At 43.4% G+C, this 14,735-nt stretch overlaps 1 protein-coding gene across 9 annotated transcripts in view; it reads right to left on the bottom strand.

Moving 5' to 3' along the window:
- The window catches only part of PBRM1 (polybromo 1), a 149,138-nt gene that overhangs the window by 25,884 nt on the left and 108,519 nt on the right, over positions 1-14,735 (bottom strand). For all 9 annotated transcript variants that reach the window (XM_025375914.1, XM_025375916.1, XM_025375920.1 and 6 more), the window contains 2 exons: positions 9,279-9,424; positions 6,448-6,605 (listed from right to left, as the gene is read on the bottom strand). In XM_025375914.1, the coding sequence (XP_025231699.1) occupies positions 6,448-6,605; positions 9,279-9,424 (304 nt within the window). The remainder of the gene's footprint in view (positions 1-6,447; positions 6,606-9,278; positions 9,425-14,735) is intronic.

The following is a 14,735-nucleotide window of genomic DNA, read 5'->3' as shown; positions in this document are numbered from 1 at the left end:
CTGCTGGATTTTGATTGGAACTGCAATGAACCAACAGATCAATTTAGGGGGAACTGATATCTTTATAATATTGAATTTTCCAGCTATAAATATGATGGATAACTTTCATATATTTATGTCTTCAATTTCTCAATAATTTTCTTATAGTTGTGTGTGTGTGTGTGTGCATGTGCACACGTGCATGTGCAGGTACCCTACACATCTTTGCTTCTTTGTTTTTTTTTTGGGTAGAAAGAGTTTCATTCTGTTGTCCAGGCTGGTCTTGAACTCCTGGTCTGAAGCGACTCTCCCACCTTGGCCTCTCAAAGTGTTGGGACTACAGACGTGAGCCACCACGTTGGCTATCTTTTAAAGATTTATTCTTGGCCGGGCACCATGGCTCACCCCTGTAATCTCAGCACTTTGGGAGGCCGAGGCGGGTGCCTCACGAGGTCAAGAGATCAAGACCATCCTGGCCAACATGGTGAAACCCCGTCTCTACTAAATATACAAAAATTAGCTGGGCGTGGTGGCACATGCCTGTAGTCCCAGCTGCTAGGGAGGCTGAGGCAGGAGAATCGCTTGAACCCAGGAGGCGGAGGTTGCAGTGAGCCGAGCACTCCAGCCTGGGCGACAGAGCGAGACTCCGTCTCAAAAAGAAAAAAAAGGATTGGCCAGGCGCAGTGGCTCACGCCTGTAATCCCAGCACTTTGGGAGGCTGAGGCCAGCGGATCACGAGGTCGGGAGACCAACATGGTGAAACCCCGTCTCTACAAAAATACAAACAATTATCCTGGTGTGGTGGCACATGCCTGTAGTCCCAGCTACTCAGGAGGCTGAGGCAGGGGAATGGCTTGAACCTGGGAGGTGGAAGTTGCGGTGAACTGAGATTGCGCCATTGCACTCCAGCCTGGGCAACAAGAGGGAAACTCCATCTTAAAAAAAAAAAAAAAAAAAAAAAAGATATATTCCTAGGTATTGAATGCAAATGGTAATAATTTTCTAATTGCTCACTGATGGGATACGGATACAGAAATAGAAATATTGGGGCCAGGTAAGGTAGCTCACGCCTATAATCCCAGCACTTTTGGGGAGGCTGAGCAGGGAGGATGCTTGAGGCCAAGAGTTTGAGAGCAGCCTGGGCAACAGGGAGACCTCATCTCCACAAAAAATAAATTAAAAAAAAAAAAATTAGCTGGGAGTGGTGGTACATCTCTATAGTCCCAGCTACTTGGAAGGCTGAGATGGGAGGATTGCTTGCACCTAGGAGTTGGAGGCTGCAGTGAGTTATGATTGTACCATTGCATTCCAGTCAGGATAACGAAGCGAGATCTTGTCTCAAAAAAAAAAAAAACAAAAAAACAAAAACTACTTCATATTTTCATTTACTAATTTTAATAGTTTATCTGAATATCTCTTGGATTTTCTACATACCTAATGTTTTAGGAAAAAAAATGGCCCTTTTGTTTTTCCTTTCAAATCTTTAGATCTTTTATTTTCCTTGCCTTACTAAGGACAGTTTTTAAATTAATGAAACGTTATAAAAATATACTGTGAAGGGAACAAAACCTGCAAATAAATTAGGAATTGGCATGTTTCAAGAGCCCAAGAACCCCTGGAAATTTTATCATCTAAGGGGTTAAGGGTAGAGGTACCATCTGCCAGATGTGGCCATCTGATTACTGTTTAAGTTCTTTTTTTTTTTGAGACAGAGTCTCACCCTGTCACTCAGGCTGGAGTCCAGTGGAGTGATCTCGGCTCACTGCAACCTCTCCCTCACAAGTTAAAGTGATTCTCCTCCCTCAGCCTTCTGAGTAGCTGGGATAGGCATGCGCTACCACAACTGACTAATTTTTCTGTATTTTTAGTAGAGATGGGGTTTTACCATGTTGGACCGGCTGGTCTTGAACTCCTGATCTCAAGTGATCCACCTTCCTCAGCCTCCCAAAGTGCTGGGATTATAGGTGTGAGCCACTGTGCCCGGCTTGATTACTGTTTGAGTTAATGAAAACAAATCTTCAACAAAACTGAAAAAAGAACATAACCACTGGAAAAACAGGATTGTCTCCTTCTGCGTATGTAACGGAAGATGAAAAAATGATACCTCATCTAATTTCCTTCAAAACTTCTATTTCAGAGACAAAAAAGTACAAAAATATGATTTACATTTAATAGTGTATATAGTTAATACAATTAAATTATACATTCTCTAAAGCTTGCATAACAAAACCCTTTTTCCTTGGAGGCTGGGGACAGTGAATTCCACAAGCTAGGCTGAAATCCCACTTTGTGATTACAAGATGCATTTTCTTTTGGGTTTTATCTCAAGATGAAGTTACTTATATTTCATTGTATGCCTGTCGTCCTACCTAATATTGCTGGCACCTCCTTTAATTCTCAAAAGACAACCTAGGTTTTAGTTCTGGTCCACTCCTTGGGTAGTAACTTCACCTTTCTGACAATATCAGCATCTTTCTTTCAGGGTCATGTTGAGAATTAAATGAGATCCTGGATATAAAACTGGTATATAAACTGTAGAATGCAACACATTTTCTTTCTTTCTTTCTTTCTTTTTTTTTGTTACATAGAGTCTTGCTCTGTCACCCAGGCTGGAGTGCAGTGGCTTGATCTCGGCTTACTACAACCTTCACCTCTCGGGTTCAAACGATTCTCCTGCCTCAGCCTCCCTAGTAGCTGGGATTACAGGTGCACATCACCATGCCCGGCTAATTTTTGTATTTTTAGTAGAGACGGGGTTTCACTGCATTGGCCAGGCTGATCTTGAACTCTTGACCTCATGATCCGCCCACCTCGGCCTCCCAAAGTGCTGGGATCACAGGCACGAGCCACCGCACCTGGCCAAGGTGAAGTTGACCACGTTGAGCAGGCTGGTCTCTAACTCCTGATCTCAGGTGATCTGCCCGTCTAGACTCCCAAAGTGCTGGGATTACAGGCATGAGCCACCATGCCTGGCCAGAATGTAACACATTCTTTTTTTTTTGAGACTGAGTCTCGCTCTGTCCCCCAAGCTGGAGTGCAGTGGCGCGATCTCGGCTCACTGCAAACTCCGCCTCCCGGGTTCACACCATTCTCCTGCCTCAGCCTCCCGAGTAGCTGGGACTACAGGCACCCGCCACCGTGCCTGGCTAGTTTTTTTGTATTTTTTTAGTAGAGACGGGGTTTCACCGGGTTAGCCAGGATGGTCTCGATCTCCTGACCTCGTGATCCACCCGTCTCGGCCTCCCAAAGTGCTGGGATTACAGGCTTGAGCCACCACGCCCGGCCCATAATGTTAACACATTCTAACAGGCATCTTTAGAAAGAAATTACTCCAAGTTATGTCAGTGAAAATGGAGGAGTAGTGAGCTCTAAGGGACATTCCTTCAAAGAAACAGTGAAAAAAGCAGAATAAATGTCATTGGAACTCTGTAAGATAGTCAAGGTTTACAGCAACCGAGCAAATGCTTAATTTAAAAAAGTGACTGAAACTTAGCAGGAGAGCTTTGTGGCATTTTAACTTATCCTCACTCCATCCCTTACCTTCTGTCTCAGTGGCAGCCTTGAAGATGGCAGCCTCTATTCCTGGTGTAATATTGTGGTGATAGAGGAAGCAAAACAGCTCTATGCCCAAAGAACTGTGGTCATCTGTTTTGACCTGTCAGGCAGCTTTCTAAACACTAATGCAAAGTGCTTGCCTTTATTTTGCTTAACCGGGAATTCTCTCATGGTGGAGAAGTGTCTGAAGTTCTTTTGTCAAAAACATTTTGTCTTAGTCTATTTGTGCTGCTGTAACAGAATACCACAGACTGGGTAATTTATAAAGAATAGTTTTCTCACAGTTTTGGAGGCTGGAAAATCCAAGATAAAGGCGCCAGCATCTGGCAAGGGCTTTCTTGCTATGTCATCATATGGCAGAAGGCAGAGGGCAAGCGTGTAAGAGACAACAAATCCATTCAGACAGAGTAGACCCATTTACATGAGCCCCCTTTTTTTTGAGACGGAGTCTCACTTTGTTGCCTAGGCTGGAGTGCAGTGGCGCAGTCTCAGCTCACTACAAGCTCCGCCTCCTGGGTTCACGTCATTCTCCTGCCTCAGCCTCCCGAGTAGCTGGGACTACAGGCATCCGCCACCATGTCTGGCTAATTTTTTGTATTTTCACTAGAGACAGGGTTTCACCATGTTAGCCAGGATGGTCTCGATCTCCTGACCTTGTGATCCGCCTGCCTTGGCCTCCCAAAGTACTGGGATTACAGGCCTGAGCCACCGCACCCGGCCATGAGCCCTTTTTATAAAAGCAATATTGTATTTATGAGGACAAGCCCTCATGACCTAAACATCTCCTAAAAGGCCCCACTTCCCAACACTGTTGCACTAGGGATTACATTTTAACTCATGAATTTTGAAGAGGGCACAAACATTCAAATCACAGCACATTTAAAGTCAAATGAACCAGCTGTTGCCAGTTGGGACAAAGGGTATCAGTTGGGGCCAACAGCAGATAGGACAAAAGGCCTCAGAGGAAAAGATGGGGAGTGAGATGCTTTGGGGAATAGGGTTTTGAAAAGTTTCCACACATTCCTGGGAGCCTAGAAGGCCACACACATGCCAACAATAGCGTACCTGCTCAGAAAGGACCTAAGAAGGCCCTAAGATCTCATTTCTGGCTGACTTTCAAGCTCTGCACAAGTAGGAAGTAAAGGCAAAGCAGAGTTGTAATCTGCATGGCTGAGTGTTGAAGGTGTGCTCCACCATACACAGAAAAGTCAGCTGTGAAGACTGGGAGTTTTGTGGTTTTATTGGCTCAAGTATTTACAAAAACCTCTGTCAAATCACTTACAGAACAGAGACTATAGTAACCACATACAATAACAACAACAACAACAATCTTTTATTTTTTGAGACAGGTCTCACTCTGTTGCCCAGGCTGAAGTGCAGTGGCATGATCATGGCTCACTGCAGTCTTGACCTCCCTGGGCTCAGGTGATCCTACCACCTCAGCCTCCTGAGTAGCTGGGACCATGGGTATAGACCACCACACCTCGATAATTTTTGTATATTTTGTAGAGACAGGGTTTCGCCATGTTGCCCAGGCTGGTCTCGAACTCCTGGGCTCAAGCGATCCGCCCACGTCAGCCTCCCAAAGTGCTGGGATTAAAGGCGTGAGCCACTGTGCCCAGCCAAAAATATAATCTTTAAAACAAACAAACAAAAGTTTAGAAGAGTCACTGAACAAACAACCATAACCTATAACAAGTAGTAGGAACAAAGCCTGAGGACGGGGAGAATCTGGTTTCCAGAGTTATCACATTACAATACCCAAAATGAGCAGTTTTCAACAAAAAATTATCAGGCATGTAAAGAAACAAGAAGGTACAGCCCATTCATAGGAAAGAACAAAATGAACAGAAATTGTTCCTGAGAAATTCCAGACACTGGACTTACTAAACAAAGACTTTAAATCAATTGTCTTTTTTTTTTGAGACGGTCTCGCTCTGTCATCCAGGCTAGAGTGCAGTGGCATGATCCTGGCTCACTGCAGCCTCTGCCTCTGCCTCAGCCTCCACAGTAACTGGGATTACAGACATGTGCCACCATGACCAGCTAATTTTTTTTTTTTTTCTTAGCAGAGACAAGGTTTCACCATGTTGGCAGGCTGTTCTCAAACTCTCGACCTTAGGTGATCCACCCGCCTCGGGCTCCCAAAGTGCTGGGATTACAGGTGTGAGCCATTGTGCCTGGCCTTAAATCAACTGTCTTAAATATACTCAAAGGTCTAAAGGAAACCAGTAAAATGTCATAGCAAATACTGAATATAAATGAAGAGACAAATTATAAAAACTAAATTCTGGGGCTGAAAAGTACAGTAACTGAAATGAAAAATTTATTAGAAGGGTTCAACAGAAGATTTGAGGAGGCAAAGAATGAAGGCACCTGAACACAGATCATTTGAAGTTATCCAGTCTGAAGAGCAGAAAGGAAAAAAAGGTAAAGAAAAATGAAGAGTCTGAGAGACCTGTGAGGTACCATTAAATGTACCAACGTAAGTATAATGGGAGTTCCAGAAGGAAGCAGAGAAAGGAGCAGAAAAATATTTGAAGAAATGGCCAAAAACTCCCCAAACTTGATGAAAGACATGAACAAAAGAACTATCAATGGAGAATTCTGTATCTAGGAAAACTATACTTCAAAAATTAGCTCAGTGCGGTGGTGGCATGCCTATCATCCCAGCTACTTGGAAGGCTGAGGTGAGAGGTTTGGTTGTGCCCTAATTACCACCTGATATTCTATACATTTATTTTTTAAATTTATTTACTGACTCCTCAACCTCTGCCCCAACATAAGAGAACAGAGATTTAGATTTGGGCACTGCTGTATACCTAACACCTAGGACAGTGCCTAGCACAGAAGTAGTATTCAATCAATTTTGATGGAATAAACACTATTAAATAAAAAAGCACAAATACCTACCGAGAATACATGTCATGGGGCAGGTTTCTTCCAGATTACTCAGAAATACTTCTTTTTTGTAGAACATTTTTGTGGGCTCATGCTCCGTTTCTTCTGGGTGAATGAAGATGGGGCCATAAAAATATGCAGCTCCATCTCGAACCCATACTTTTTCAATTCTTGGGGAGAAAAATATAAATTACATTAAAATAGTTTCCTTCTTGAAGGATTAATCTAACAAAAATTCCATTAACCAAAAAGTTAGTCATGTGTACCATTCAGAGGAATTTCACTGGCTGTTTTGGTAAGACAACTTCATTAATTTTTCCCTCATTAAACACATGAAAAGATACTTAGAAAAAGAGAAAGGAACCTTTGGCTATTTGTCCAAGTGAAAAAAAAATTTTTAACGTAATATCAAGGCACAAAACTTAATAGCTTCATCTAATGATCAGGTTTTCTTCCTGAGATGTTCATCATGAAAACAGAACTAAGCATTTGTCATTGGACTTGTGAACCAAACGAAGACATAAACCATCAATATTTGGGGTCAGATCACATGAGTGGCAGACATTCCTTTAAGACAGTGGTTTATAATCTTTTTGAAGGTCAAGATCTAATACCCCTTGCTGGGCACAGTGGCTCACACCTGTAATCCCAGCACTTTGGGAGGCCAAGGTGGGCAAATCACTCAGGAGTTCAAGACCAGCCTGGGCAACATGGTGAAACCCCATCTCCACCAAAAATACAAAAATGAGCTAGCCGTGGGAGTATGCACCTATAGTCCCAGCTACTTGGGAGGCTGAGGTGGGAAGATGGCTTGAGCCCAGGAGGTGGATGTTGCAGTGAGCTGAGATCATGCCACTGCACTCCAGCCTAGGTGACAGAACCAGACACTGTCTCAAAAAAAAAAAAAAAAAAGGGGGGGGGATCTAGTGCCCCTTCACCCCTTGAGAATTTGATGAAAGTCATTATTGTTGACAACTAACCCACAGAGTTGACATCATTATTGCTCCATATTATCGTGATTCCTGACATGAAGTATCACACTTATTTTGGTTAATGGTAACTGCACCCTTCCAGTTTCTCAGGCTTACACACAGGAATCACCCTTGACTTTATCTTTCTCAGACCCCACACTCCATTTATCAAGAGTACTATTAATTTGACCTTCAAAATACTATCTTTTGCAATCACCCTGGTCTGAAGCATGATCATTCTTGCCCGGATTATTGCAATAGCATCCTAGGTGGTGGATCTCCTTGCCTCTACCTTGACTTTTTACCGTCTATTCTCAACAACCAATAGGAAGAGCAATCCTATTAAGATCTAAATCAAATGTCACTCTGCGCTTGAAACAATCGGATGGCACTCCATGTAACTCAGTTAAAAGCCCAAATCCCTATAAGGGTCTCTGAGGCCCTATGTGATACGCACCCTACCCCTGGCACTTATCTCTTACTAACTCATGAATGGCTCACTCTCCTAGCAACAAACAGGCCTGGCATGCTTCTCCTCAGGTGTTTATACTGGCTGTTCCCACTTCCTGGAAGCTTTTCTCCCTGTATATTCACATTATTTACTTTCTCAGTTTCTTCAAGTGTTGGTTCAGCTGCCAACTTCTCAGTGAGGCCTATATAAACCATTATCCCTGCTCTGACCATGGGACCCTCTTCTCCCCTTGTTCTGCTCTATTTTTTATATAGCATGTATCATGATCTAACATACTATATACTTTACTTATTCAAGATGTTTATTGTTTGTCTTCACACTAGAAAAAAGCTCCCCAGGACTAAGAATATTTGTCTGTTTCATTAACTAATGTATCCTCAGAGCTTGGTAAACAGTAGGTATAATAAATGCTTACTGAATGATGAACAGATATGATAAGGAAACTGAAGCCCAGAGGGGTAAATCATTCACCTAAGGACATACAACTAACAAAGCTGGGACTTAAGGAATGAACTAGTGTTCTTTTTTTTTTTTTTTTTTTGAGACAGAGTCTCGCTCTGTCGCCCAGGCTGGAGTGCAGTGGCCGGATCTCAGCTCACTGCAAGCTCCGCCTCCCGGGTTCATGCCATTCTCCTGCCTCAGCCTCCAGAGTAGCTGGGACTACAGGCGCCCGCCACCTCGCCCGGCTAGTTTTTTGTATTTTTTAGTAGAGACGGGGTTTCACCGTGTTAGCCAGGATGGTCTCGATCTCCTGACCTTGTGATCCGCCCGTCTCGGCCTCCCAAAGTGCTGGGATTACAGGCTTGAGCCACCGCGCCCGGCCTGAACTAGTGTTCTTAACCACTATCTTCTCCTACCCAACCTGATACCAGACTCTGCTGTGTTTGCCATCCAAACATACTGTCATCCTTTTATCATTTACTTGTTCATCAAATATCTGAGCCCCTACTATGTTTCATGCACTATGATTTGAGCAGGGATTGCAAGGGTGAAACCTGACAATAACATAATGAACACCAATATGTGATATATATGCTAAGGAGAAGGAAATATGTGGTGCTTTGAGAGTGCGCAACAGGGAGACTTAACCCACTCTGCAGTGAACAGGAAAGACTTCCTTTTAAGGAAGTGTCACTTCAAATGTATGGTAAAGGAGTTTACCATATGAAGTAGGCAGGGAGATTTCTGAGCTGAGAGTTCTGTAAATAGTGGAAGAAAAGAAAAGAGCCCATAGGGATAATTTAAAGAAGAAAGTGTGGTTGGAGGGGAATGTGGTGTGAGAAGCAGCTAGAAAAACTATCAGGGGAAGGACTTTTGTCTTCATCCAAAGGATGATTAATTTCTACTGGTTCCAAATTTCTCAGATTCAACCTCATCTTCCCTATTTCAACGACACTCACCTGCCCACACGAGGACGCACCAGGCCATGGGACTTGATGAAGACACAGTCGCCAACCTTCAGCCACATGTCATTGTAATGGAGCTGCTCAAAGTAGTGGCACCCTGGTTCACCATTGGACATTTCCACAGGGACATCTTCTTTTTCCTGTTGTAAAGAAAACTGGCTGAAGAAAGGTAGCTGATAATCAAGGAATACAGAAGGTAAGAAACGAAAGCAGACTTTTCTTTCACATTAACTTAAAAGAAAAAACAACCATTGGTTACGTGGCTCACATCTGTAATTCCAGCATTTTGGGAGACCAAGGCAGGATGATCACTTGAGCCCAAGAGTTTGAGACCAGTTTGGGCAACATAGTGAGACCTTGTCTCAACTAAAAAAAGAAATTAAAATAAAAAATTAGTCAGGCATGGTAGCGCATGCCTGTAGTCCCAGCTACTCAGGAGACTGAGGTGGGTAAATCACTTGAGCTCAGGAGGTCGAGGTTACAGTGAGCTAGGATCACGCCATTGTACTCCAGCCTGGGCGACAGAGCAAGGCCCTGTCTCAAAAAAAAAAAAAAAGTAAATTAAAACAAACAAACAAAAATACAAAAACAGAAACTTTGAAGGAGGCTAGGAAACAAAAAAATTAGATTACTGAAATAAAGTATTAACAAATATCTATTTTATTTTAAATTTCTAGTTAATTTTCATTAAAAAATCTTATCCTAAGATGCTTTTATCCTGTCTCCCTCCTGCTCTCAATTCCCATTGCCTTTAGAAACAAACGAACAAACAAAAAAACTGGAGAGGATTTATCGGTATTTAAAAGCAGACTCATTCATGCATTACTACAGTGTAAGGGGCAAATTCTACACAAGCTTCCTCTCTATCACATTTACTGGGCTCCCTTAATGTCTTAACATTAACAATTGATAGATTTAGGCCAGGCACAGTGGCTTATGTCATAACTCCAGCACACTGTGAGGACAAGGTGGGAGGATTGCTTGAGCCAGGAGTTCAAAACCAGCCTGGGCAATACAGTGAGACCTCATTTCCAAAAAAATTTAAAAATTAGCTGTGTAGGCTGGGTGCGGTGGCTCAATCCTGTAATCCCAGCACTTTGGGAGGCCGAGACGGGCGGATCACGAGGTCAGGAGATCGAGACCATCCTGGCTAACACGGTGAAACCCCGTCTCTACTAAAAAATACAAAAAAACTAGCCAGGCAAGGTGGCGGGCGCCTGTAGTCCCAGCTACTCGGGAGGCTGAGGCAGGAGAATGGCGTAAACCCAGGAGGCAGAGCTAGCAGTGAGCTGAGATCCGGCCACTGCACTCCAGCCTGGGTGACACAGCGATACTCTGTCTCAAAAAACAAAAACAAAAACAAAAACCAAAAAAAATTAGCTGTGTTTGGTGACGTGCACCTGTATTCAGAGCTACTTGGGAGCTGAGGTAAGAGGACTGCTTGGGCCTGGAAATTGGTGTCCACAGTAAGCCGAGATCGTGCCACTGTACTCCAGCCTGGGAAACAGAATGAGACCCTGTCTCAAACAAAAGAAAACAAACCACAAAATACAACTGATATTACAATTTTTACTATTTTGATTTATTCCAACATGGAAAGGAATAGCATAGCCTCTGTGATATAAACACGCTCTGTTTTCTAATAATTACAGCATCTGGTCATCTAATGACTGCTATGACCTTGGGCAAATTACTTGACCTCTTATGTCTTAGTTTCCTCATTTGTAAAATGAAGATAATGACAGTGTGGCCACCAGATAGGGTTGTTTAGGAAGCTTAAGTGACATTAAGTGCTCATGTACATAGAAAAATGCCTGACTCATAAAAACCACTTAACGGAAGAACCATCTTCTTTACCATTAAAGAAGAACCATAATTTACCGAGAACCTAGCTGATAATGGGCACAAGGTTAGATGTTATAAATATATTAACTCCAAAACATACATACGCTGAGGAAACTCCAAAGCCTCCAAGTTTTCTATAGCATCTTCCTGAGAATACTTCAAACTTCACACTTAAAAAAAAAATTCTTCCTTTACAATGTCCAAATAATTTAACATTCTGATCTTTATGACTTCAAATGTGATATTGAAATGGTATTCTTGGAAAATCATTAAGAACGAGGGGGCCGGGTGCGGTGGCTCAAGCCTGTAATCCCAGCACTTTGGGAGGCCAAGACGGGCGGATCACGAGGTCAAGAGATCGAGACCATCCTGGCTAACACGGTGAAACCCCGTCTCTACTAAAAAAGTACAAAAAACTAGCCGGGCGAGGTGGCGAGCGCCTGTGGTCCCAGCTACTCGGGAGGCTGAGCCAGGAGAATGGCGTAAACCCGGGAGGCGGAGCTTGCAGTGAGCGGAGATCCGGCCACTGTGCTCCAGCCTGGGCGACAGAGCGAGACTCTGTCTCAAAAAAAAAAAAAAAAAAAAAAAAAGAATTGCTTGAACTCAGGAGGCGGAGGTTGCAGTGAGCCAAGATTGTGCCACTACACTCCAGTCTAGGCAGATTGTCTCAAAACAAAACAAAAAAAAGAATCAGAGAGGTTCCATATATATAATAGGGAAGAGACATCTGAAAGAATGGAAGCTGTGAATAAAACAACCCATGAGATTAATAATACCTTTTGCTTTAAGGAATGGGTTCTATTCTAAAGTAATTTTTTTTTTTTTTTTTTTTTTGATACAGAGTCTTGCTCTGTCACAAGGCTGGAGTGCAATGGTGCAATCCTGGCTCACTGCAACCTCCGCCTCCTGGGTTCAAGAGATTCTCCTGCCTCAGCCTCCTGAGAAGCTGAGATTACAGGCACGCACCACCACGCCTGGCTAATTTTTGTATTTTTAGTAGAGACAGGGTTTCACCATGTTGGCCTGGATGGTCTTGATCTCTTGACCTTGTGATCCACCCGCCTCAGCCTCCCAAAGTGATGGGATTACAGGTGTAAGCCACCGAGCCTGGCCTAAAGTTATTCTTTAAAAAAGTTCCACTTGGGCATGGTGGCTCTCACCTGTAATACCAGCACTTTGGGAAGGCGAGGTGGGTGGATCACCTGAGGTCAGGAGTTCAAGACCAGTTTGACCAATATGGTAGAAATCCGTCTCTACTAAAAAATACAAAAATAGCCAGGCATGGTAGCATGCGCCTGTAGTCCCAGCTACTCGGGAGGCTAAGACAGGAGAATCACTTGAACCTGGGAGGTGGAGGCTACAGTGTGCTGAGATTGTGCCACTGCACTTCAGCCTGGGGAATAGAGTGAGACTCCGTTTCAAAAAAAAAAAAAGTTCCTGAATGACGTGTCTTGGTCATGTAATATTGAAATAAAGTTGTGAGACCAAAAAGACCAAGTAATTCATATACAGAGAGATCCTAGAGACTTCTAAATACCAGATAAGGAATCTAAGTTAATTATCATGCTGACTTCCACTGTTAATTATTTTTTTTTTTTTTGAGACGGAGTCTCGCTCTGTTACCTAGGCCGGAAGGCAGTGGCGTGACTTCAGCTCACTGCAGCCTCCACTTCCTGGGTTCAAGTGATTCTCCTGCCTCAGCCTCCCAAGTAGCTGGGATTATAGGTACCTGCCACCAAGCCAACCTCCTCGGCCTCCCAGAGTGCTGGGATTACAGGTGTTAGCCACTGCTCCCAGCCAGATAATTCTTTTAAAATAAATTATTTTATGATTCCCACACTTTCCCATACTGATAAAATACAAAAAATATCACATTCTTTCCCGGCCCCAAGACGTCGCCTCTTAAGGAGAATCTTTTGGAGCACTGGTTTGAGTACTACCACTGGAGCCTATTCTTTGCCATCAAACTGCTGGGTCCAAGACACTGGGCCGGGCATGGTGGCTCACACCTGTAAGCCCAGCAGTTTGGGAGGCTGAGGCGGGCGGATCGAGGTCAGGAGATTGAGACCATCCTGGCTAACACGATGAAACCCCGTCTCTACTAAAAATACAAAAAATTAGCCCGGTGTGGTGGCAGGTGCCTGTAGTTCCAGCTACTTGGGAGGCTGAGGCGGGACAATGGTGTGAACCCGGGAGTTGGAGCTTGCAGTGAGCCGAGATCGAGCCACTGAACTCCAGCCTAGGGGACAGAGCGAGACTCTGTCTCTAAAAAAAAAAAAAAAAAAAAGGCCGGGGGTAGTGGCTCACGCCTGTAATACCAGCACTTTGGGAGGCCAAGGCAGGCAGATCATCAGAGGTCAGGAGTTTGTGACCGACCAGCCTGGCCAACATGGTGAAACCTTGTCTCTATGAAAAATACAAAAATTAGCTGGGCATGGTGGTGCACGCCTGCAATCCCAGCTACTCAGAAGGGTGAGGCAGCAGAATCACTTGAACCCAAGAGGTGGAGGTTGCAGTGAGCTGAGATCACACCACTGCACTTCAGCCTGGCCAACAGTGAGACTCCATCTCAAAAAAAAAAAAAAAGACACCAATAGGAGAAAAGTGTGTGTGGTCTCATCCTGTACCACATACTATCAGTCTTTTCAACTTTTGCCATCCTGTTAGGTATTATACAAACTGTTAGGTTAACTAATACATGTTTTTTGCTGCCTTCCTTCTGTAGATTATCTATTTGGGCCTCTGCTCATTTTTGTAGTGCTACCTTCCCCCCAGACCCTAAAGAGCTCTTTGTGTATTAGAAACAGTAGTCCCTAGACTGTTTTATTAACCTTGTATTTTCAATCATAAATCAATACAATGATCAATGGTTTTATATAATGCACAGAAAATCCTCATCTATTCCAAGTTTATTATTGAAAAAAATTATAGGTAAATAACTGTTTTCTAAATTAAATAAAATTCTAAAAATTTTCTGTAGAGACAAGGTCTTGCTATGTTGCCCAGGGTGGTCTGAAACTCCTGGCTTCAACTGATCTACTTGTCTTGGCATCTCAAAATGCTGGGATTACAGGCGCGTGACACTGTACTGGGCTTTAATTTTGTTTTTTAACTGTAGTTTTATAAAATGTTATACATCTGGCAGGGGAAAGCTCTAATTTTTAAATTAAAAAAAAAATCCCTCAGTTCACTGTCAAAGGACAAAGCTCTCTTTCATACCCTTTTTCCCCCCTTCTTTTCTGGAGACTGTCATATTTATTCTTAATAAGAATGCTAGAATAATTTTGTCAAGTTTCAAAACCAATCTATGCAAGTCTTTTATGTCCTTCAGTAAATTCTTTTCCTAGAGGTTCTATATATTGCTTGTTAAGGTTCTTTTTCTTTTTTTTTTTTTTTTGAGACAGAGTCTCGCTCTGTCGCTCAGGCTGGGGCGCAGTGGCTGGATCTTAGCCCACTGCAAGCTCCGCCTCCCGGGTTTACGCCATTCTCCTGCCTCAGCCTCCCGAGTAGCTGGGACTACAGGCGCCCGCCACCTCGCCCGGCTAGTTTTTTGTATTTTTCAGTAGAGACGGGGTTTCACCCTGTTAGCCAGAATGGTCTCCATCT

This window comes from Theropithecus gelada, chromosome 2 (genome assembly GCF_003255815.1).
Source record: "Theropithecus gelada isolate Dixy chromosome 2, Tgel_1.0, whole genome shotgun sequence".
NCBI lineage: Eukaryota > Metazoa > Chordata > Mammalia > Primates > Cercopithecidae > Theropithecus > Theropithecus gelada.
Note: the sequence above shows the minus strand (reverse complement) of the source record. Positions and strands in the feature narration are given on the sequence as shown.